The 26,456-nt window shown below is 38.0% G+C and overlaps 1 protein-coding gene across 2 annotated transcripts; it reads right to left on the reverse strand.

Annotated features, from left to right (window-relative positions):
- Nucleotides 1-1,282: 1,282 nt before the first annotated feature.
- Nucleotides 1,283-26,456, reverse strand: LOC142517926 (uncharacterized). 2 transcript variants are annotated; one of them, XM_075620444.1, is made up of 9 exons: nt 26,192-26,456; nt 25,913-26,034; nt 24,726-25,026; nt 22,111-24,281; nt 21,489-21,614; nt 7,533-8,443; nt 7,243-7,426; nt 4,094-7,153; nt 3,517-3,674 (listed from the first exon to the last, which is right to left on the reverse strand). In XM_075620444.1, exon 8 carries the CDS (start codon nt 5,159-5,161, stop codon nt 4,100-4,102), a length of 1,062 nt encoding a protein of 353 aa, XP_075476559.1. In that variant the 5' UTR covers nt 5,162-7,153; nt 7,243-7,426; nt 7,533-8,443; nt 21,489-21,614; nt 22,111-24,281; nt 24,726-25,026; nt 25,913-26,034; nt 26,192-26,456; the 3' UTR covers nt 3,517-3,674; nt 4,094-4,099. The 2 variants fall into 2 exon arrangements, 1 of the variants encoding a protein (XP_075476559.1); XR_012813429.1 differs by lacking the exons at nt 22,111-24,281; nt 24,726-25,026; nt 25,913-26,034; nt 26,192-26,456 and adding exons at nt 1,283-3,488; nt 21,872-21,997 and having other exon boundaries at nt 3,588-3,674.

Raw genomic sequence — 26,456 nt, forward strand, 5'->3', positions numbered from 1 at the left:
ACGGGTAATACCATCGCTGATGCCTCCATCGCCGGGTACCTCGGTTACACGTAGATGGATCCATCGAATGACATGATAATATGAAAATCACAGCTGACGAACGGAATTCGAATTAAGAAAATGAACACGTATATGTTTTTACGATGATATGTGCTATGATTATTAACATGCTTTGACCGGTCACGATTATGCATACGATTTTACCGCAGACATGAAATGTATGTTGATTACGATATTTTTCACTGATATTTGTTATGTATATGTATTTGTTATCACGGTACTGGTGTATTGAGTCTTTAGACTCACTAGGTGTGAATGATGCAGGTGAACATGTTGATCAGGAGACTGGAGGTGATGATGAGTGAACGGGCGGAGCCGGTGGCGCACGTTAACCCGAGGACCTTTTATTCTTCTACAATAATATGATTTTATGGGAACACGTTTAAACAATTTTTAACTGACTGATTAATTTATTTTGTTGAGGGTTTTTGACATATTTTTATATGCTGGACGTTTTATATTTTTAAACGGTAAATTGTTAAGGTTGGTTACTCTTTTCATAAATTTTAACTGTAGTTATTTTATTCAGCAGTGAGATGATTTTACAAAATGTATGTTTTCGAATTTTATAGTTTTATATGGGCATGATTTCGGCCATAGAATAAAAAAATGTTTAGTAGAGTTTTAAAATGAGCAGCCTTTTCAGATCAGTTCTCAACTGATCGTTCAGTTGACTGTACAGCTTCAGTTAGCTTACATCAGTTCAGTTGACTTTGATTACATGTGCATTAATCTTCAGTTCGAGTACTATCAGTTACGAAACTTCAGTTCAGTTACTTTCAGTTTTCTTGATCAGTTGTTCAATCTTTTCACGCTCAGTTTGTCAAACTCCGAAATTAAATTTCCAACACACTACAAAGCCACCATGCATGAAAATCATATAATTTCTTATTTCATATCATAACATGCTTAAAAATTCTAAAACATCTAATCTTTTAGCAAAAAAATCATGCAACCATGCAGGTTTAATCATCAAAATCATTTATCATGCAAACTTAAACATAAATGCCATTTAACTACAAAAAAGTGTTTAAACATGTAGCTTAAACGTATAAACCATGTAAACATGCAGGTGATAACATTAAAAACATTTAAACTTACAGATTTGATACTTGACGACTGAGTTTTGCGGAACTGGCGATGACACAACCCTTTGCAGGAACATTGCTCTGCTATTAACTGAAACGTACATCAATCGTTTTTCTTTAAAATCTACTAAATTTTTTTTCTATACTTACCTTCAGCCGAACACATACACACATATATATAATTATTTTGCACCATTTAAAAATAAACCAACCAATCTAACCTTTGAAAATCCAAAATACAATTCAAAAAATAAAATCGTAAACGTCTACCAATCCTAAAACTAGCATTTTCCAAAATAAAGCATAATCCTTTTAAATCCTCTCAAAACCACTCAAAGAATAAAGTCATAAAAAATCTTTAAAGTAAACTTAAATCATAAACGTAATTTTGCGGAAAACTAGCGACGGTCCTCGAGTTGTATGCACCTTAAGTCCAACTAATTCAACCATCAAGTCATCCATCAAAATCATGCTCATCTGCATCGATCACACCTAGTGAGTCTATTGACTCAACAAACCTAAACCATGATAACAAGTATACATATATATCCACAAGCAACAGTGAAAGATACTTTTAATAAAATAACTTTTCATGAACTTAAACTTTAAACATTTTTCTTTCATCATATACTTTTTCCTTTCATCATATACGTATATGTTTCTCTTTTTATTGAATTCAGATCCTCAATTTTGACTTTCGTATCAGCTGTAGGTCGATGGATCGGGGCGGCGGGGACTTTAGCGACACTGTCACCCGTCAACTGAGACTTGTTGTTACATATCATCGTATCATCATATCATCTTATCATCGTATTAGTCACAATTAATTTACCTCCTTCAACCTTTCATATTTTCATCACTTATAAAAATTCAAGCATATATCAATCATTTTTCTTTTAACCAAGCATGCAACAAGTCTTTTAGCATTAACGTTTCATAATAAAATTCCATAAATATTTTAACACTAATTACAGCATTCAGAGCACAGCCATGACATCTAACATTTTTCAGGTGTAAAATAACCGTTTTACTCCTGAAACCCTAACTTTCCCAATTGATCTTTAGAGCTTAAAACGACGACTCAAATCCATCCAAACTTAACATAACACCTTAAAATACACCCATAAATATTTCTTAAACGTAAACTTAAGCTTCTCGACTAATTTCCCAATTCATTTTTAAACTTAAACCTACGCTTCGATTTTAACCCAAATTGATTCAAAACTCAACCGAACTTTACCAAACTTGAAACATAGCTTATCAACACCTAAACATACCCTATACAACCCAAATCAAGGCAATTACAACCATTGAACAAGCTTAGAACCTTGCTGGAATTTTCTGCACATAATATTCTAAACCCTAGCTTACTCGACCCTTAAGCCCTTTCGTCCTTAGCCCTTGGCCGCCCCAACCAGCCCCTACAATACCTTCCTAGGACCATGACCAATGCCTTAGGACTCTATTGGACCAGATTCTACAGCACCTACAAGGCCAGCCCCCCAAACCCGCGACTTTATGCCATGCGCGACCCCAAAAAGGCTAGCACCATTCAGCCTTCCCTTCTCGCCCTTGCACAGCCTGTCTAGGACCATGACTAGACTCTCTTAGGACCCTTGAACATATCCCAACAGCAGCTATGAGCCGTGTCCTCCTAGGAAGCAAAATCGAAAACCCTAGGTGTCTAAAGTCCCATATTTTGGTTCACCCTCTTGCCCTAACCTTTCTAGCCCTTAGACATGCATCTCCTAAGCAAGAGTTTTAAAAGATGAAAACTCTATTTTTATCATGTTTATGCCATGAAAACGAAAATAAAAAAGTGTATCATGTTTTTCATGCAATCATGTATCAAAACATATAATATGGTGTCAAAGATGAGTGAAGGAAGATTAAAGCATGCCTTTGCATTTATTACGCATGAAAAACAACTTGGATGCAAGAGACGTTGGCGGAGAGGGACCTTGCTGAATTTTCTACCTGAAACTCACATGATTTCCCCTCGGAACGTGCTGGTGTGTGTGTGGCTCAGATGATGGGAGAGTCCTAGTAGGTTTCTAGGTGAGTGTCATGTGTTATTATCTGTATAGATTAGAGTTTTGGAAGGATTTTATTTCATACTAGCCACCGAGGCACACGCGTTGCGTGTGTCATGAATATATGAGGCTAATATAATAAACATTCATGATTTTACAACACCATGACAGTAAAAAAAAAATTACTTGATCCATGAGAAGCAAGAGATTCCAAAGCTTAAATATATTTGCCAAACTCAATCTGTTGAGAATATGTGAGAGATTAGATCATAAGATCTTGAAGCTCGTAATAAATATATTATCTCACCTGCAAGATCAAAACGAACAAACGAATATGATATGACCATTAATATAATGCAACATAATAAATGATAGGTCTTAAAAAAATTCACTGTAAAAAATAAACCAAATGAAGATGGGGGCGAGTAGATCTGATCATTGAATTGAGTATGTCATTTATACAAATACTTTGTTTGCAACCAGTATCCTTCAGCTTTTGAGGAAAAAAACACTATGGCAATTCATAATCAGCAAAGAAATTAAAATTAAGCCAACAATCAAATAATCATAAATAATATATTTATCCATTAGGCACTACCCAAGTACTGTTTAAATTTGATTCAATAAATATAGAAAGTATAGTAGCAATGCAAAAAATGGTTATTCGGGTTGCGTGATAAGATAGAGGATGAGAAATAGATAAATAGATAATTATGGGCAGAGATAAAAACATGTACATAATAGATGGTGCCTCATATAGATGAATGTGTTTGAACGTAGATAATGAAATTTATTAGCATCCCCCAAATTCTAACGTTGAAACATGTAACATGTACAAATGATTATTGTAATTATTTGTACATAATGTTTTTTTTAAAAAAAAATTAGAATAAAATGAGTTGACTTACTCACAATTAATTATTCTCTATTAGGTAGCAATACGTCTTTGAAAACCACGTTTCTTGTGAATACTCCATATTGACGTTCTAAATTCCCATCTTTTACCAGAATTTTTGTAGAATTTTGTGAGACTCCTCTTGAAAGTGCCACATATAGCTGACCATGGCTGAACATATGGTTACACAAAAATATGCCAATATTTGGGATAGTTTGACCTTGTGCTTTGTTTATTGTCAGAGCAAAACTAAGCCTTAGAAACTGTCGACGTGTCAACTCAAATGGTAATCCAGAATTATCTTCACTTTTCAAGGGCATTCTATGTAGAAAGAATCTGGTAACCTTGTGAGGACCTGTTATGATCTCAGCATGTATAAAATTTCTACCAAGACTGCGGCATATTAATCTTGTTCCATTGCATAGACCAAGTTCGGGAGCAACATTTCTCAAGAGCATGATAGGACTTCCTACTTTCAATATGATTTTATGTGGTGGCAAACCACTTGGACAAAGGGAATTCAAAAATTCTTCTTGAAAGAGGTTGTGATTGTCGTCTTCTACACTATCCCAAGAGGTATACTCTTTTTCCTCTCCAAGAAACTTGATAATGAGCATTTGATTAATATTGTCGACATCAACATTTTTTGGTGTGATGATAGCTCTATCAACCATATAGTTTTCATCGTTAACATGATTTATCATGTTAGGAAAAACAGAATCAATCAAAATTTGAATTGATTGTTCTCCTTCCCATGGCATGACAATTGAATCTAGTAATTTTATGAAATCACGATTCACAGTATGTTGCAATCCATCACCTATGCGCAAGAGAAATTGCGAGAAGTCAATATCTTGAGCAGATCTCATATTTTGCTGAAGGTGTATTATCTTTACGCAATGCCAGAATGTTGACCTTGAAATACTTGCAGCAATTTGTTCTGCCTTTGACCCTCGTTTAACAACCGATAACACTTGTCGAAAATCGCCACCAAAAACCATTGTTTTCCCTTCAAACGCTATATGATTGTCCATAATATCTTGAAAACTCTTACTGACGGATTCAAAAGCATAGTGATTTGCCATTGGAGCCTCGTCCCATACTATAGCTGATGCACGCCTTATTAGATCTGCAAGTTCTGACTATTTTTTTATTTGGCACAGTGTTGATGCTGTTGGTCTAAGTGGAATTAGAAAACGTAAATGTGCAGTTCTTCCACCTTGCAACAATGTTGCAGCTATTCCAGATGTTGCTACCGCAATTATAATTTTACCCATTTTTCTCAAATGTGCCAACATTGAGCGGTATAAAAAAGTCCTACCAGTACCTCCTGGACCATCAATGAAGAAAAGTTTTGATTGGTTATGCATAATACTTTCTATGATGGTGTCAAACGCAATCCTCTGCTGAGCATTCAAATGTTCAATAGATCTCAAATTATCATCAGAAATCTTATAAGAAAGCTCATCCTCAATTATTCTTGGTGGTGTTGTGGCTTCTAAAAACTCAGCACTTATTGATGGCAAATCAAAATCATCAAGTTTCTTTTTGTATTGATGCAACAACATTCGTATCTCAAGCAATAACTTATTGATGATTAAGTTATTTGATGAAATTTCTCGACCATAATCTTCATACATGCAAGTATGGAACTTATCCCAGAGTTCTCGAACTGTTGTTAGTTGACAGAACACCAGTATGGATACAAATAACCTTCTAAATGAAGATGGCATTTTAACAGAACGTGCTTCTTCCAGACATTGTTTTATATAATCATCCTGTTCAAGAAGTCCTCTCATTTGAGCAGACTCCATAAATGTTGAATATGTTACCCCATTCACAATCATCAGATCTTCAAAAGATGTTGGGCCCCTGACATGGTTTAAAAGGATATGGAGATAAAACCTCTCACCTTCAGATGGCGACACAACATATACTCTCCCAACCACTTTATTGTTGCTTCTTCGACGAATCCATTTTTTTCTAGATTTTATCCATATGTAATATTGTGGAAATTCTCGATATAAATACTTTCCAGTCAAGTCAGGATCACAATTTATTTTGAAAAATTCCGTAAGCATAGTCTTCGAGTTGTCATCATCTGCTAGTAGATGACTTACATGTTGTTGGTGGTCAAAATAAACCAAATGTTGGTTTGGTGTATGTAGTTGTAACCTAATGACTGAAGGATACATCCTACTGAACTCAAATGAGAAAATTCGCCACAATGCTTCAGGCGCACAAATCCACCTTCCATCCACGTACTGTTGTATTTCATCACAATTTTGCCCATGTCGTAACTCTAGTGCGACCTGATCAGGACCTTTATGGATGTACTTGTATATGTACTTGACACATTTAATCCCTCAACATACTTCAACATTAATATGACAATCATATTTTAATAAAAGCCATGGATAGTATGGGACAACCCAACCATTATCAATGAAGACATTGTCATTGTTGGTAATTGATACTTGGCCACCTTCATGTCTTCGATACAAAGGATATGAATCATTTCCTCTAGATGTGTATTCCACAAATGACTTTGGAAAGTTCTTCTTACATTTACCATTTACCATGCATGGACAATTTGGATTGATTGATCCACATGGCCCATATATCATATGGCGTACAACTGCTTTGTGTAGATCGGGTTCTTCTGTTTGTGAAGGTATTTCAGCACGCACAACTGAGTCAAAGTGATCGGGAGTACACAACTTGTCATTATTTTCGAATATGACCAACATATGAACATGAGGAAGCCCTCGTTTTTGATACTCAATGACGTACAAATAAGAGCAGACCTTACCCAAAACCCCCCTATCCACAATGTCTTTCTTAAACTCTTCAAATTTAGATTTAAATATCCTTGTAATCAAATCTGGACGGTCTTGAGATGATTAACCAGGAAGTAGTTGATATTTTATCTCATTCCAATTCGGATTGCATGTCATTGTAATCATTATATCTGGTTTTCCATATGTTTGTACCAAAGTCATGGCATCTTGATACCGTTGGTACACGTGGGCTTCCACCGAAAGATGATGGCAAAACAATTCTGGTACCAACATTTCCTGTAATGCATTTGGTAGATATGTATAATTTGTGAGTTGTAATATATGTTGTGAAAAATAATATTATAATAATAATTAAGTTATAATACCGGCATTATTTTCACCTCCATGTAAACAATCTTGCAATCCTTGGTAAAGTTCAGAACGTATATCACGTTGATTTGAACGTATCCATCGTAGTCTTTGTGTTTCAATCTTTACGTAATTGTCAACTACGTATTGTTGAAGTAGACGGCCTCCTCTAAGTAGCGAAGATGGCGAATTTTCGCGTATCTGAATAAGAAGGTAATTTACATTATATGAGTATAGGTTTATATGTAAGTTTTAAATTATTTTTAATTAAAAAAATGAAGCATAAAATAAAATTTTTTTCACTGACCTGTAGGGTATAAGCATATTAATTTAAGCATGTTAACCGGGTACCATTGAAATTTCGGCTATTTATGTCCCAACCATATGTACCATATGGCAGAAGGAGTGGATATTGCAGAGGATCATAATAGCCAACTACATCTTGAATGCTGATAAGATTTCCACCGATACCTTGTATAGTAATATCTCGATCGCTCAAAGTTTCTTGAAATTCATTGTCAACAATTACAGCTGCTACTTGAGATGTTGTTGGTAAACTATATTGATGTTCATTAGGTTTTTGTTGCCTGATGATGAGCCTACAGCTAGGTATGTCTTGATATTTGCCAATTTGTCGAAACACGTGCACAAATGGATTGTGTTGACCAATAATGTTTTGTATCTTAAGCAGTAATTCTCGTCTTAGTTCTGGATTTTCATGAAGTCTATTGTCTATATCATGATCTGTGTCTACAATCCACATCTGCATATACCGTGGCCTACAATTCTCATTTGGTAGAAGACTTCCAATAGAGTGATATATTGATCCATAGGCACGAAATGTATAAATTCCATGTGTACCGGTTGTTAAAGACTCATCTAAGTTGACTCTCATCTATGTAAAAGAGAAAACATGATTGTATGCCCTTATGAACTGCCAAAAATGCATGCCTTCCTCATTATCCGCAGCATACAACTCTTGCAATTCAATGGGAGAAGGGTTATGATCCAAATTACTATTTCCATTTCCACGGCAGAACTGTGATGTTTCACCATGAAACAATAGAGCTTGGCAATGCATACAAATTCTTGGGTCAGACACTTGCCATCGATAATTTATCTTACTTTCACCGAAATTTCTTGCTAGGTTACGATATCGACGTGGACGTGGATATCGTTGTATGTTAGTAATGACATTATTTTCACTGAAGTTAATTCCTGCAAGATTTTTCAAATTAATCTTCAAACGAATAAATTAAAAAAGAAATAGTTGTTGGAAGATTGAATGAATAAGATTCCTAGTTTATTTTTAAATCAATTTTTGAAACTTTTAAATGATTAAATATGTGTGCATGAAATTTTGAAAATTATAGTTAAAAAATTAAAATCAATCAATTGGTTCATGGAGTTTTATCAAAGTTAGTAAATAATATATTGAGAACTTGAGAGGGGAAATTGATGGCAGAAGCAATAAAAAGATGTTTGTAACAGAAAATACACACATGTATGTCAGAAATAGAAAATGTAGAGAAACAATTATTGTAGCAAAGTAATACTTATTGATCCAACATATTTTGATTCATTTATTTGATTTTAAGCGTTATACGCTGTTATATGTTGCATGAAATACTGTTGGGATCGATTAGGGGGGTAATCGTTGAGCTACAATAGCTCGGTTCTTGAAATATTGAACATCGATGAATTAAATCGAGTTTGGTTAAAAACCAAGCGGAAGATACTTGAAATAATCCTTCGTAGAAACCGATTAAATATTTTGTAAACCATTTAAATATATGCAAGTTGAATGAGTAAAAATATTCAGTTGAAGCATTTTATCAAACACTTGGTATACAATATTTTGATATTTGAAGAACACATAAAATGCTTCAAAAATGCATCTTTAAAAACAGTGAAAATGATAAGCAAATGCAATAAAAAAATAGACACGAATTTGTTTATGGATGTTCGGAGATTTCAAACACTCCTACGTTACCCATTCTTCCCCTTGGGAAGGATCCAATAGAAGACTTTGATTTATACAACTACTTGTACAAACCCATTCCGGAAGGGCAGCACCCAACTAGAACTCCTAGCACTCAAGATTGTAGGCAGCACCTCACAAATAGCATATTGTTTAATGTCTCATATGCAAAGACTACATACACAAGTTTATTGTCTTTGTGCAAGACTCACTCAACTAATCTTTGAAGTTCAACTCTCTTCTATATGTGTGAGTGATTGTGTGTGAGGAATTTATCATTTACAGTGTATATCTCAAGTGTATTCTCACACAAGGGCTTGTGCTCTCAACTAGCTGATATCTTCATGCTAACTGCCCATGCTTTGAATCCACTTCAAAAGCTGTTGTTTGATCTTCAATATTTTGTATTTATAGGCTCCAACACTGATATATACGTTAGACACAAGAATATGACCGTTGGAAAGTTTCTGTACTGTTTCTGGAATTGCAACGGTCAAATTCGTCTTGCTTGACATTTTCTCGACTGGTCAACTCTGGTCAACTGGTCAACTCAACTGGTCAATCAGTTCAACTGGTTCAGTTGGTCTGGTTCAGTTTCAGTTGGTTAGCAGCTGGTTCAGTTCAGTTGGTTAGCAGCTGGTTCAGTTCAGTTGGTTGGTCAGCTGGGCAACAGTTGGTTTAGTTAGTTCAGTTTCAGCTGGTGTGCTGAAATCAGCCTAGCTGATTTCAGTTTGTGCAGAACCAGTAATTTCATCGTCATTTATCAGCATCTTAAGCTTTGATTCAGACTTTGACTTCTGAAGATGATTTGTGGATCATCGTCTTATCTTTCCAACTCATACTCAATCGCTTCATGTCGATAACCGAGCTGAGAGATATGACCAAAATACCGCAGCTGCTCAAACTCAACTGATTGCTGTTTTCGTGTGATCAGTTTGGTAATTGAGCGATCAGTTAGACCATGATAACATCCGATTTTGCCCAACTTATGATTTGTTCCAAATTCAGTTTTCTAATCAGTCCAGTTCGCGGATTGTCATTTGGATAATCCAGTTGAGAGATATCATCAAAATACCGAAGCTCGCCAGAAATTCAGTTTGTGCAAAATTCAGTTTCAGCTTGCTTCTTGTGTTTGCAACTTCACACTTGAGTAAATATGTTAGAAACACAATAACAAGTTTTGTTAACATCAAAATCAAGATTGCGAACTTGAAAAGTTCCAACAAATACCTACCTTGTTCATTGTTTTTATCACACAATTGTTGCAATACAATTGGAGATGAAATACCATCTACTTTTGAGCGACCATTTTTGCAGCACAGTTAAGGTGTTTCATTATGAAAAAGTTAAGCTTGACTGTAGAACCCGTATATCAGTAGACGTATAAGCCATGCATAATTCTAGATTTTTAAATTTAATTGACTTCATTGCATGATTATTTTAAATGCATTTATTTGAAGTTAATTATTTATTATTTCAGTTCAGTAGTATGATTTTTAGCATTTCAGTATTTTCAGTGAGGCCGGACCGGAGTTGGAGTTTTGAGATAGAATTTAAGATTCGAGAAATATTTCCAGAAGTTAATTTAGCTAGCAAGTAAGTTCATTTAAGTTAGAAAGGGAGGTTTGAGGATTTAATTTAATTATTTGAGGTGATTAAGAAATGAATTCATTTAAGTTATTAAATTAAGGGGTTAGCTCACTAAATTATTTAAAGGATTAGTAAGGCTTTCAAGGATTATTAGTTGACTAGATAATCAACATTTCCCTTTATTTTATCATGCATTTTTCGGCCACCCTTAGTGCTAGAAGATTCATTTTCCAACTCATCAACTTTGACCAATTCTTTGCATGTAATTAGTAGGATAATTCTAGGATTTTTGGGAGCACAATTTAATTAAATAAATGGACATATCCTAGCCTAGAATCAAGATAAATTTCGGCCACCACCTCCTAGAAGCATCCACCAACTCATTTGATATCAAACCATAATTCAAAATTCAAATTCAAAAGGGAGTGGACTTGGTCTTGATCCTTCCTTATATTTTGCACCCATCTTATCTCACTCCCCAACCATTTTCTCCCTCCCTCACCACCGAATTCAGCACCATTCAGATCCATTTTCAGTGTAGAAAAATCGTGAGTCTTAGCTAGAGGGAAGGCAAGAAAATCGAGTTCAAGAAAGGTAGACAAGAAGCGCTCCACCTCCTCCGTGCCGCGTCGTCGTTGTTTCGTTCGTTTTCTTTCAAAACGAAACCAGGCATGTCTAGATTTCTTTCAAACCTCAATCAAGTCATATTATCATTTATTTTTCAGTACATGATCATGTTGTAGCAAGCAAAAATCGAGATCCATGTCAAAATATTTTGGAACACACATGCAGAATTTCGGCTCTTCATGGCAAGCTTCACGATTTCTTTTGGTTTGTGAGTTTCAGGTATTGGATCGACTCCAGGCTCCCAAGGCGGCTTGTATACATGTAGTAGGATGCATTAGGACCATGTTGGTCCATTCAAACCAGCCCCATACTTGCTGGAAAACCGAAATGACAGCAAGTTCCCCATAAGTGCAGAAATGTGATTCGAAAATTCAGTTTGGATGTCAAGGAGGAAGGATCTGATCTTGGCTGCCCCAAGGGCCTTTAGCCAGGGTTGGATCACTTCCCTAGCATGTCTAAGACGTGACTAAGTTGCCCTTTTGGTGGCTTGGTCCATGGCCCCTCGGTTTTTAATCAAAACGTGAAAACAGCCCCCTCCCCTCTCGGCCCCTTTGGTTTTGACAGCACATGTACTTCGAGTTGGTTGGCTTGGTGTGGATCTTGGTTGGCCTATGGCCCTTAGCCATGGTTCAAATCATTCCTTGGGACGTTGTGGAGAGGCTTTGGTCGGTGGTTCAAGCCCCAATGGCCAAAAGTCTCGCAAACGACGCGATGAAAGCTAGGTCGCAGCTGCTGGAAATTACAGCAAGTTGCTGTGCCGGTTCAGAGGCTCGTTCGAGTTCTTGGTTGGCTTTTAGCCCATGGCCTTGGACTGGACAGTGCCTCATTGAGTTAGGAAGGTCATGTTTTCGACCGTTCGTCATTTGGATCATTTTTGAGGTCGTATGAGAATTTACGGTGCAATGTGCCAAATTGACTCTCGAAAGAGCGTTTCGTGTTTTGGCCTCCATTTCACCTAGATTTCGACCCTATCATTTTAGGAACATTATTTTATGATTTTTCAGCGTATTTTAATCATGACTATACGTCGGTTCAGTGTCAGTTCAGGTTGGCTCGGAGTCATGATTAAATGCGAAGTCATTAGGCGTCATAGTCGCATCTTTTGAACGTAAATTGCATAGTTGGTCATGTTTAAGCTATTGCATATTTTTCATGGCACAGTTAGGTTGCAGCGAGCCTGGGAACGATCCAATCCAATCCAGTTGGTAAAATTACAGGAATTTTCATTACGCCAGTTAATTATTTTACGTGCATTAAACAGAAAATGATTATTTTTTAGATTTATGCGATATGGCTTGTGGTTCATTCACTATGTGGGAGTTTTATTTTATACGGTCGCCAGTGACCGATCAGTTCAGTATGGTACCACCCGGTCGCCAGTGACCGGCCAGCTCAGTTCAGTTTCAGCCTCCCCGGTAGCCAGTTACCGATCAGTTCAGCTTAGTGCAGTGGCCACAGGCGTAAAACATAATCTCAACAGAAAATTTTACCAGATATTTCAGTACAGGCTCCAAGGAGCAAATATTTTTACAATGATTTCCAGTTCAGTTATGCACGTATTATAATTGCTCAGTACAGATTATTTTTCAGTATGCCTCAGGACAGGATATGTTAACTCATGCATATTTTAATTCAGATTTTTACTCGTTACCTGCGATATATGCATGCTGAGTCTTTAGGCTCACTAGACTTGATTGTTGTAGGTACTGATGAGGCCAGGGCCGAGGGCGGGGACCAGTGAGCCAGCTTGGGTCGGCAGTAGTGGCACCCGAGGACCTCAGTGCAGCAGTTGTTATGTTATTCCGCAAACAATTTTTATCAGTTGTTGGATATTTTTAAATTGTGATTTTTGGCAAATTTTATTTTCTTCCGCTGCAATATTTTGAAATATGGAACTTGATTCACCAGTGATTTTTATGAATGAGGCCATTTGAGTTCTTTTAAAAAAGAAAATTTTTAATTTTCCGCAAATTTTCAAGAAAGGAGTTTTAGGCCCCTCACAGTTGGTATCAGAGCGGTGGTTCTGTATAGGGTTTCACTACTACTGACCGCGAGAAGCTCACGAAGCCACGCCTTTGGTCTGTAAGTTTTTTTCAGTTCAGCATTTTGTTCAGCATTTCAGTTATAGCATGAATTATTTTGTCAGCATGCTTCCAGATTTTGAGTATTTCAGTAATAAATTATGGAATTATGCATGTTAGTTACGTATGGGTTATGTTGGAACAGTATGCCCCCTAGACGCATTTTAGAGCGCAACAGAGAGGTGGTGCCTCGCCGAGAGGACAGAGAGGAGCATAGACCGGAGGGAGACCTACCACCTCCTCCACCGCCCCCACCGGACATGAGTGCCCAGATGTTAGCTGGGATGGCACAGTTCTTCGCACAGTTTGCGGGGGGCAATGCCGCAGCCGTAGCCGCAGCCGCAGCCAGGCCGACAGGGCCCGAGGCTATTTATGAGCGATTCATGAAGATGCGCCCGAAGGAATTCTCTGGGGCATCTGACCCCATGGTTGCCGAGGGATGGATCAAATCCCTCGAGGTTATCTTCGATTTTATGGAGCTGGGGGACGCAGACCGAGTCCGATGTGCCACCTACTTGTTCACTGGAGACGCCCGCTTATGGTGGGAAGGAGCTTCGGTAGCCCTGACCTTGGCTACACTTTCTTGGACCCGCTTTACGGAGGTTTTCTACTCCAAGTATTTTGCTGAGGAGGTTCGCACCAGGCTGACCACCGAGTTCATGAGTCTGAGACAGGGGGATATGTCGGTTACGGAGTTTATCCGTAAGTTCGAGAGGGGCTGTCACTTTGTGCCCCTGATAGCGAATGATGCCAGAGCCAAGCTGATGCACTTCCTGGTGGGCTTACGGCCGATCTTGCGCCGGGATGTTAGGGTATCTGACCCTGCTACTTATGAGATTGCCGTCTCCAAGGCCTTAGCCGCAGAGCAGGATCTGCGGGATATCGAGAGGGATCGCCAGGGCAAGCGCCCAGTCCAGGCACCGCACCGCCCTCCTCCTCTTCAGCATCAGCAGCAGAATAAGAGGCCTTTTCATGGACCGCCCAGGAACAGAGGCCAGCAGCAGCAGCAGCAGCAGCAGCGGGGACGCCCAGCCCCGAGGACTCAGGAGCACCCAGTCTGTCCCAGGTGCTCACGTCGCCATCCTGGAGCATGTATGGCTGGCTCAGGAAAGTGTTTTAAGTGTGGCAGTCCAGACCACATGTTGCTGCAGTGTCCTCAGAGGAATCTGCCTACCTAAGGCAGAGTTTTTGCTCTCCATGCCGCGGAAACCAACCCGGAGACTATGTTGTTGACAGGTACCTCTAAACTTTAAGTTATTCTTCGAATTTCAGCATTTTGGGAATCGGGATTTAGATTTTGAACTTAGAACTGTTATAGGATTGCATGCTCTACTCAGATTTATTTCGGGGAAATTAAGCTAGAGGAACCTTGACCTTTGCATGTCTATAAGTTTAGATCTTGTAGTGGGATTCAACTTAGAGCTCCGCTCTTTCAGGGAGAATTTTTATATCTGGTTCCGCTACCAAGGCCTTGATAGATTCAGGGGCCACTCACTCGTTTATTTCGGAGATCTTTGCAAACTTTCTCAAGATCCAGACCATTGGGCTAGATACAGCCTTTTCAGTAGTGTTGCCGTCAGGCGAGGAGATGGCAGCCACCAATGTTATCCGAGATATAGACCTTGAGCTGCACGGTAATCTTGTTTATGCGGATCTGATTGTGCTACCGATGCCGGAATTTGACATCATCCTAGGGATGGACTGGCTATTGAGGAACAGAGTGTTGATAGACTTCCAGCGGAGATCCGTTCTTGTCCGACCGCCTGGAATGGAGCAGTTCTTATTTGAGCCGGACAGGTACTTTTCTTTACCGCGCATTATTCCATATGTTCAGGCTAGGAAGCTCATGCATAGAGGGTGTCGGGCATTTCTAGCAACCTTTTTATCTGTCCCCGAGGAACCCAGCCAGTCAGCCTCAGATGTTCCGATTGTTAGAGATTTCTTAGATGTCTTTCCCGAAGACGTCTCTGGTATGCCACCCGAGAGAGAGGTGGAGTTTTCCATTGAGCTTATGCCAGGTACGGCTCCGATATCCAAAGCGCCGTACCGACTAGCACCGACAGAGATGGCAGAGCTTAAGAAGCAGATCCAGGAACTTCTCGACAAGGAGTTCATTCGCCCGAGCTTTTCTCCATGGGGCGCGCCAGTCTTATTTGTGAAAAAGAAGGATGGCTCGATGAGGCTTTGCATTGACTACCGGGAGTTGAACAGGGTTACAGTGAAGAATAAATACCCACTGCCGAGGATTGAGGATCTGTTTGACCAGTTGCAGGGAGCTTCGATTTTCTCCAAGATAGATCTGCGTTCCGGTTATCACCAGTTGAGGGTGAGAGATGCTGATGTCTCGAAGACAGCTTTCAGGACTCGTTATGGTAACTACGAGTTCCTAGTGATGCCGTTCGGTCTGACGAATGCGCCAGCGATCTTCATGGATCTCATGAATCGCGTATTTCAGCCGTACCTCGACCAGTTTGTGATAGTGTTCATAGATGACATTCTCGTCTACTCCAAGAGTCGGGAGGAGCACAGCAGGCATCTGACCACAGTGTTGCAGACATTGCAGAAGCACAAATTATTCGCAAAGTTCAGTAAGTGCGAATTCTGGTTAGAGAAGGTGGCGTTCTTGGGCCACATTGTTTCTAGCAGTGGCATTGAGGTAGACCCGGCGAAAGTTGCAGCAGTCAGAGATTGGGTTGTGCCTCAGAATGCATCAGAGATCCGCAGTTTTCTTGGGCTAGCAGGATATTACAGGAAGTTCATTCAGGGATTCTCATCCATCGCCGTTCCACTCACAGCACTGACCAAGAAAAATGTGAAGTTTGTGTGGAGCGAGGAGTGTCAGAAGAGCTTCGATACTTTGAAGCAAGCTCTTATCTCAGCACCCGTTTTGGCTGTACCGTCAGGATCCGGCGAGTTTGTCCTTTATACCGATGCTTCGAAGCTTGGTTTAGGTGCAGTTTTGATGCAGCATGGGAGAGTGATAGCGTATGCTTCTCGACAGCTGAAAATCCACGAGAAGAATTACCCTACCCATGATCTGGAGTTAGCGGCCGTAGTTTTTGCTTTGAAGATTTGGAGGCACTATCTTTATGGAGAGAAGTGTCAGATCTTTACCGACCATAAGAGCCTCAAGTATTTCTTTACGCAGAAGGAGCTGAACATGCGTCAGAGGCGTTGGTTGGAGCTTGTGAAAGACTACGATTGTGACATTTGCTACGACCCGGGTAAAGCTAATGTAGTTGCGTATGCTTTGAGCAGAAAAGTCGCAGTGATGGCTCATTTGACGATTCAGAAACCTCTTCAGATCGAGATGCAGAGGTTTGATCTTGAGACTTACCCTCGAGGTAGAGTTCCTCGTTTATCTACTTTGACTATCCAGTCCTCTCTTATTGACCGTATTCGCAGCGGTCAGGCAGCAGATGAGCAGTTGGCACAGTGGAAGAAGAGAGATGAAGCTAAGGGCAGTGTTTTGTATTCAGTCAGCGACGGTATTGTGAGATACCGAGATAGGATATGGGTTCCTAGCAGTGATTCTATCCGAGCAGACATCTTATCAGAGGCCCATACGTCCCCGTACTCCATTCACCCTGGGAGTACGAAGATGTACAAAGATCTGCAGCTATTGTATTGGTGGCCAGGGATGAAGAAGGACATCAGGCGTTTTGTATCCGAGTGCCTGACTTGCCAGTTAGTGAAGGCCGAGCATCAGAGACCAGCAGATTTGCTCAAGCCTCTTCCTATTCCCGAGTGAAAGTGGGAGAACATTACCATGGACTTTGTGACCGGATTGCCGAGGTCAGCCAGAGGATCGAATGCTATCTGGGTGATTGTAGATCGTCTTACCAAATCAGCGCACTTCTTGCCTATTAAGACGACTTTCACCATGGTTCAGTATGCAGAGCTGTATATCCGAGAGATAGTCCGACTCCACGGTATTCCAGTTTCTATCGTATCCGACAGAGATCCCAGATTCACTTCCTCGTTTTGGAAGAGTTTGCATTCGACTATGGGTACGAAGTTGCTGTTTAGCACAGCTTTCCATCCGCAGACAGATGGACAGTCGGAGCGAGTTATTCAGATCTTAGAGGATCTTCTCCGTGCTTGCGTCATTGATTTCTCTGGGAGTTGGGAGTCGAACTTACCATTGGTAGAGTTCACCTATAACAACAGTTTCCAGTCGTCCATAGGTATGGCTCCGTATGAAGCGCTGTATGGTCGCAGGTGTAGATCTCCTGTTCATTGGGATGAAGTAGGAGAGAGAGCAGAGTTGGGTCCAGAGATTGTTCAGCAGGCAGAAGATGTAGTAGTCAAGATCCGTGATAGGATGAGGACTGCCCAGAGCCGACAGAAGAGTTATGCCGATCAGCGGAGGAGAGAGTTAGAGTTTGCAGTGGGCGATCATGTCTTCGTGAAAGTGGCACCTATGAAGGGTGTCATGAGATTTGGCAAGAAAGGGAAGCTCAGTCCGAGATTCATTGGACCGTTTGAGATCCTCGACAGAGTTGGGACGCTAGCGTATCGTGTGGCTCTTCCGCCAAATCTGGCCGGAGTACACAATGTCTTTCACGTCTCCATGCTGAGGAAGTATATGGCAAATCCTTCGCATGTGCTGAATTTCGAGCCGTTGCAGCTTACTCCGAACTTATCTTATGAGGAGAGACCCGTGCAGATCCTAGACAGACAGGAGAAGAAACTTCGGAACAAGTTGGTTAAGCGAGTCAAAGTCAAATGGCTCAACCATTCAGAGGAGGAAGCTACGTGGGAGTCTGAGCCGGAGATGAGAAGTCGATACCCTGAGTTATTCGGTGAGTTCTAATTTCGAGGACGAAATTTATTTAAGGGGGGAAGGATTGTAGAACCCGTATATCAGTAGACGTATAAGCCATGCATAATTCTAGATTTTTAAATTTAATTGACTTCATTGCATGATTATTTTAAATGCATTTATTTGAAGTTAATTATTTATTATTTCAGTTCAGTAGTATGATTTTTAGCATTTCAGTATTTTCAGTGAGGCCGGACCAGAGTTGGAGTTTTGAGATAGAATTTAAGATTCGAGAAATATTTCCAGAAGTTAATTTAGCTAGCAAGTAAGTTCATTTAAGTTAGAAAGGGAGGTTTGAGGATTTAATTTAATTATTTGAGGTGATTAAGAAATGAATTCATTTAAGTTATTAAATTAAGGGGTTAGCTCACTAAATTATTTAAAGGATTAGTAAGGCTTTCAAGGATTATTAGTTGACTAGATAATCAACATTTCCCTTTATTTTATCATGCATTTTTCGGCCACCCTTAGTGCTAGAAAATTCATTTTCCAACTCATCAACTTTGACCAATTCTTTGCATGTAATTAGTAGGATAATTCTAGGATTTTTGGGAGCACAATTTAATTAAATAAATGGACATATCCTAGCCTAGAATCAAGATAAATTTCGGCCACCACCTCCTAGAAGCATCCACCAACTCATTTGATATCAAACCATAATTCAAAATTCAAATTCAAAAGGGAGTGGACTTGGTCTTGATCCTTCCTTACATTTTGCACCCATCTTATCTCACTCCCCAACCATTTTCTCCCTCCCTCACCACCGAATTCAGCACCATTCAGATCCATTTTCAGTGTAGAAAAATCGTGAGTCTTAGCTAGAGGGAAGGCAAGAAAATCGAGTTCAAGAAAGGTAGACAAGAAGCGCTCCACCTCCTCCGTGCCGCGTCGTCGTTGTTTCGTTCGTTTTCTTTCAAAACGAAACCAGGCATGTCTAGATTTCTTTCAAACCTCAATCAAGTCATATTATCATTTATTTTTCAGTACATGATCATGTTGTAGCAAGCAAAAATCGAGATCCATGTCAAAATATTTTGGAACACACATGCAGAATTTCGGCTCATCATGGCAAGCTTCACGATTTCTTTTGGTTTGTGAGTTTCAGGTATTGGATCGACTCCAGGCTCCCAAGGCGGCTTGTATACATGTAGTAGGATGCATTAGGACCATGTTGGTCCATTCAAACCAGCCCCATACTTGCTGAAAAACCGAAATGACAGCAAGTTCCCCATAAGTGCAGAAATGTGATTCGAAAATTCAGTTTGGATGTCAAGGAGGAAGGATCTGATCTTGGCTGCCCCAAGGGCCTTTAGCCATGGTTGGATCACTTCCCTAGCATGTCTAAGACGTGACTAAGTTGCCCTTTTGGTGGCTTGGTCCATGGCCCCTCGGTTTTTAATCAAAACGTGAAAACAGCCCCCTCCCCTCTCGGCCCCTTTGGTTTTGACAGCACATGTACTTCGAGTTGGTTGGCTTGGTGTGGATCTTGGTTGGCCTATGGCCCTTAGCCATGGTTCAAATCATTCCTTGGGACGTTGTGGAGAGGCTTTGGTCGGTGGTTCAAGCCCCAATGGCCAAAAGTCTCGCAAACGACGCGATGCAAGCTAGGTCGCAGCTGCTGGAAATTACAGCAAGTTGCTGTGTCGGTTCAGAGGCTCGTTCGAGTTCTTGGTTGGCTTTTAGCCCATGGCCTTGGACTGGACAGTGCCTCATTGAGTTAGGAAGGTCATGTTTTCGACCGTTCGTCATTTGGATCATTTTTGAGGTCGTACGAGAATTTACGGTGCAATGTGCCAAATTGACTCTCGAAAGAGCGTTTCGTGTTTTGGCCTCCATTTCACCTAGATTTCGACCCTATCATTTTAGGAACATTATTTTATGATTTTTCAGCGTATTTTAATCATGACTATACGTCGGTTCAGTGTCGGTTCAGGTTGGCTCGGAGTCATGATTAAATGCGAAGTCATTAGGCGTCATAGTCGCATCTTTTGAGCGTAAATTGCATAGTTGGTCATGTTTAAGCTATTGCATATTTTTCATGGCACAGTTAGGTTGCAGCGAGCCTGGGAACGATCCAATTCAATCCAGTTGGTAAAATTACAGGAATTTTCATTACGCCAGTTAATTATTTTACGTGCATTAAACAGAAAATGATTATTTTTGAGATTTATGCGATATGGCTTGTGGTTCATTCACTATGTTGGAGTGTTATTTTATACGGTCGCCAGTGACCGATCAGTTCAGTATGGTACCACCCGGTCGCCAGTGACCGGCCAGCTCAGTTCAGTTTCAGCCTCCCCGGTAGCCAGTTACCGATCAGTTCAGCTTAGTGCAGTGGCCACAGGCGTAAAACATAATCTCAACAGAAAATTTTACCAGATATTTCAGTACAGGCTCCAAGGAGCAAATATTTTTACAGTGATTTCCAGTTCAGTTATGCACGTATTATAATTGCTCAGTACAGATTATTTTTCAGTATGCCTCAGGACAGGATATGTTAACTCATGCATATTTTAATTCAGATTTTTACTCGTTACCTGCGATATATGCATGCTGAGTCTTTAGGCTCACTAGACTTGATTGTTGTAGGTACTGATGAGGCCAGGGCCGAGGGCGGGGACCAGTGAGCCAGCTTGGGTCGGCAGTAGTGGCACCCGAGGACCTCAGTGCAGCAGTTGTTATGTTATTCCGCAAACAATTTTTATCAGTTGTTGGATATTTTTAAATTGTGATTTTTGGCAAATTTTATTTTCTTCCGCTGCAATATTTTGAAATATGGAACTTGATTCACCAGTGATTTTTATGAATGAGGCCATTTGAATTCTTTCAAAAAAAAGAAAATTTTTAATTTTCCGCAAATTTTCAAGAAAAGAGTTTTAGGCCCCTCACATTGACAATGTAGACAAATCGTTGGTTTGTACAAATGCCATCAACCATTATGTTGACTATTATTGATTTTTTTTGCTAGATTACGATATCGATGTCGATGTGAATGGTGTTTTTGAGCCCTAACAATAATGTTATTTTATGATATTAATATATCATGCAGTTATATGTTGATTTCAGGTGCCTTGTATTATACATAGATGACATAATGCAAAGTCATGAAAAAAATGGTACATGTTACGTCTAAAGGAGTATTTGAATTTAGTAGATTACCTTGCTGATTTAAATCAGTTAGATGTTGACATGTGCTAGTACTTCCTTGCTCAAAATTTGATGTCATTGTTTGATAAGATAATGTCTGTATACAACACACTTGTCCAACCGTAGTTGCGGTGATTCCTGACATAAAAAATGAACGTTAAATAATTTATTATTTTGTTGTTCAAATTATTAGATATGAAAAATATTTAAATGATGATGTTAAATTAATAAAATATTATAATTTTATTTATTACATTTGGATATAGTATCAAATATTGTAAATATTATAATTTTATTTATTACATTTGGATATAGTATCAAATATTGTTTTGCATATCGTATAATACAATATTTAAAAGAAATGTTTAAAATCGTTTGACTTCAATGAAATATACCATCTTGATTTGAAGAAGTTTATGTTATTGCATGTGATGTGGTAGTCGTAGCCAAATTGTTGTTGAGGGAAAATGAAAAATGTATAAGAGCGTTATATGTTTGTAGAAGAATAAATAAATAAATTTCTGAAATAATAATATAAATAAGAATAGGTGATTGAGTTATATAAAATTAAAAGTACCAAAAATGAAAATAATGACTGATAAATAGGAAGTATTACATATTTTATGTAACATACCATTCAAATGTGTAGTAAAATCTGTCATTTCAACGTTGGATTCATCAGAAGTTGTAGCATGTGCACTTATATTTATACGTCTTTGGTAGTTTGACCGACGTCGGTCTAGATTTGTTTGTCGTTCAGCTTGTGTCATTGATTGTCTTTGTGCTCGTCGCCGCGCTGTGTTTAATTGACGCATTTCATTGTCATTGCGATTGGTATGAGTAGTAGCCCGTGTAGAAGGAGAAGACATTAAAGCTAAATAGTATTTAAATATGTGTAAATATTTAGAAGAAAACTATTAAATATTGATCTCGACATGTTTAAGTTCCAATAATTAAAGAAATGTAATAACACATTCGTGAATAACATAAATATACCAGCATTACATCGATATAAATCGAAGAAAGTTGATGGCAGAAGATGGTAACATGTTTTAATTGGATAAACTATTGTGGAAACATGAATAAGATTTGTGCCAACTGGTGCAAACTTTGTATAACAAAAAAAAGCGTTATTATATAAAGGAAAACCTTGAACAACTTCAATAAATTAAATAGATATTATACCGAAATGAATGAATTGCAAGTAAGCCTTAAATCTATGCTTCTTTTGCAAACCATTTGAATTATAATCCATAAACCAAAACAAAATTATTAACAATAAAGGAAATTAAAAAGTGTGTAGATAACCGTTACCTTTTAGGGCCGGCGAATAATTTTTATCTATCCTGCGATTCGTTTAAGGTGGTTTATGAATACAAAATAGAACAATTACACGTTTTTAGTTGAAATCGATAATTTTCATCAAAGAATCGGTGGAAAGGAAAAACCGTGTAAATTGTGGAAAATAGGAAACAATTTTAAGAGAATTTTCGATAAATCAAACCTTATGCTTTGTTGCCGAAATTTGAGAGTAGAACGTGTACCTTGCTCATTGTTTCGTCCGAATTATGTATTTGCGATGTGTAATTTAGACATATAAAAAAATGAATTTATGTTTTATCGGATTCAATTTGGTTCCAAGAAGAATAAGAGAATCACAATCTTAAAATCATCTATAAATAATATGGCTCGTAAAATAATTTGTAAATCGAAACGAACAACAACGGGAGAGATCTAGGGCAAAAAGTCACAAATTAACATGTTTCAGTATATGATTGTGATGGAAATTTATAAAAGAAATAATGGGTTGAGTGGAAAAGAGAAAATATGTGATTATCACAAACTTATATGCTTCAGTAGATGTTCAAGCATGCGTCAGATATCAATAAATCCCATGATAATCTGCATCATTATCATGTAAATCCGTCGAAACACCAACCTTTAAGCACATGTAAATATGCGAAACACAGAAATGAAGAAAGATATGCATAATATTTTATTTTATCAAAAATCCATTTTTGATCAAAACTAACCTTCTAGGCAACATGGTTGAATGAAAAACAATGGGCAAAAGGGAATTTTGGAACAAAAAGAGCAAGTAGGTCATATGAAATTCATGACTAACACATCAAGGAACACAGAAAATATACATTTTTTACAATTTTTTTTTGTTGGGGTGCGGAGATGATGGATGAATATATGAAATGATGCCCCAACCTCTAATGAAGTCTACACTATTTTTATATTACTTGAATTAAATGTGAACCCCAAATTAAAGAGTTTTAATGATGTAGAAGATATCAAAATGAGAAGTATCACCCACGAAACATTTTATAAATGCAACAATATAATGTAAAACAATCAATGTACATTAAATAAGAGATAAAAATGATTGGAAAAAGTTATCATGTAGGATACACAACTAAGTTATTAGGATTTAATTAAAATAACATCCATAATAGTTGTGATATTTCTACTAAATGTTATTGAATAATTCTTAACTTTACCATAATGATTTCTAACTATAGTTACTAAAATTGTTTAAAATTTATATTTGAATTGTTCTCTCTTTGTAATCTTCATGAGACAACTAATAGGTTAATATTTGACATGCTTAATATGTCCTCGTCAGAACTCAAATATATCATTATTATTCACAAAGAGTAGATATCAAACCTGGTGGCCTTAGGAACCAAACTCGGGCTTAAGATTGAACAACTTGAAGGCTCTACCACCTCGACCGTGAAATTCGAACGGGGGATATAGCAACCATGGGCACATAGATCTGTCTCAGCACCATTGTTTCTGTTTGAAATTATGAATTATCATTGATCGTAGATTAGTTAGCCACAGTTAATTTATTTTTTTATACACATTAAATTTGACATCTCTATCATTCAAATACTATTGTTAAATATTTTTAATTTCGTTAAAATTTCAACAAAATTAATCATCATCCTCAGTTAAAAAAAATGTACATAAGCTTTTATTTCTAAACTTTTATTTAAATAAAAATATTAATTGTTGTAATCTTTTATGACATGAATTCGATAAAATTTAAACAAAATTCATCACCATCCTACGTAAACAAAATGTACACAAACCATCAAGAGATCACCTTTAGTTTTCCAATAAAAATGAAAACACATATTGAATTGTTTATGGCGTCCAAAAGGGCAAAATCAACAAAATTGTGTTTTGCACAATGATTAAGGCAAATAACCTAGTCAGGTATAGAGAGAAGCTTACCCATCTAATCGTCACCCTCTCCTCAGGTGGTCTCTTCAAGTCCACAGGTCGACGACCAGTTAAAATTGCTAATAACAATATCTCAAATGAGTAAATATCGCTTTTGGTTGTGAGTTGATTTGTTCTCATATACTCAGGATCAAGGTAACCAACAATTCCTTTTACTTTGGTTGGTACGTGCGATCTGTTCTGTCCGAGTCTTCTCCCAGCCTGGCAAATCCAAAATCTGAAACCTTGGCTCTAACACTCTCAGTCAACAGAATATTTGAGGACTAGACATATCTGTGGATAATTTGCTTCTCTACATTCAAGTAAACAATAATTAACCAGATAATACGTTTCAAATATATAAGGAGGTTCCGAAACAAACACACCATGTAGAAATGGTTGTTACCAGAATACAAATGGAGATATGTCAGGCCGGAAGCAACATCAATCAAAAGAACAAATTTTAATAAATGTAATATAATTTCTTAACCACAATTTTTATCTATTATATTTAATTACTGAGTTTTTTATACAATTTTTGTATTTAGTAATTTGATTCGACATTTCTTTGCATAATACTTTATTTATCATCACTGCATAATACTTCAACTATGCTGCTTTTTTTGCCATATACTTTCTTGGTTTATTATAAGAAAAAAAGACTTAATTAATCTTTTCTTCCTCCTATTTCTGAACGTGATTATAATGCCATATATCAAATGTGCAGAAGGAGGCTCGAAAGGTTTATATCAAAAGAAAAAGAAGAGTAACGCATCAAAGCAAACTCTTCTAACCTAACGCGTTTATAGCAGCGAATAATCTTAACAAACAACAATATATTTTCAATTCATGATTCTACTGCAAAGGCAAAAAAAAAAGACAAATCTTAACTTCGAGATAACAATGAACATTACATGGCAGATATTTACCATCAACGAAACAGCATAAAACCATAAAAAATATGATAGAAATTATTGATTGGCCTTTCACAGAACTTATATTCAAATAGAAGCGTATTCCCTATATCCATTTTGAATCCAAACTTCTTTTATTTTGACAATAGTAAAACGAAACGTGACATAAACTTTCAAACTCAGACACCATTATCGAATAAAAAAAATAACCGCATCTCCAAAAAAAAAAAGGATATGTATCGCAAATCTCATTATTGACAAATCAGATACACGTTAAACGCTTACATCGCAAAACGATCGCGAAGACGAACGGAGATGCGCGCCTTTCCCACGCGGCAGCCGTAGCTTTGGAACTCGACAATCAACTATACAAATCTCTATGTTTCTCTATTTAGTGAGTTTTGTATCTGAAATATACACAATGGACGAAACCGTCACGGGTGATGATGTGGACCAGTAATCTCGGGCGTGGGATAAATAAATTAGATTGACACAAAAGATTACGTCTTTAATTGATGGATCGAGAAAATATCAAATTGCAAAAAAACGCTGTCGTGTACTTACCAGAGGACCCGTTTGATTTCTTGGCCGGGAAATTGAATTTCAATCGGCAGACAGGAGGGTGGAGATCAAATGCAAAGGATGTGGTTTTTGGATTGTCGAGGCCTAAACCGAATATATGTTGGAGGAGATCGTGGATTTGGTCCATCCCAATCCAACAAATTTCGAGAGAGAAGATTTGTGAGGATCCGAGAGTGAAGATTTGTGAGGATTCAGATAATTTGGAGAGAGAAAATTTGTGAGTGTGAATCAGAGAGAATCGTGTAGG

The sequence above is a fragment of the Primulina tabacum genome, chromosome 11 (assembly GCF_025594145.1).
Source record: "Primulina tabacum isolate GXHZ01 chromosome 11, ASM2559414v2, whole genome shotgun sequence".
NCBI lineage: Eukaryota > Viridiplantae > Streptophyta > Magnoliopsida > Lamiales > Gesneriaceae > Primulina > Primulina tabacum.

Excerpts from the sequence above, each read along its gene's own strand:
- LOC142517926 (XM_075620444.1), bottom strand. The coding sequence starts at position 5,161 with ATGGCAAATCACTATGCTTTTGAATCCGTCAGTAAGAGTTTTCAAGAT.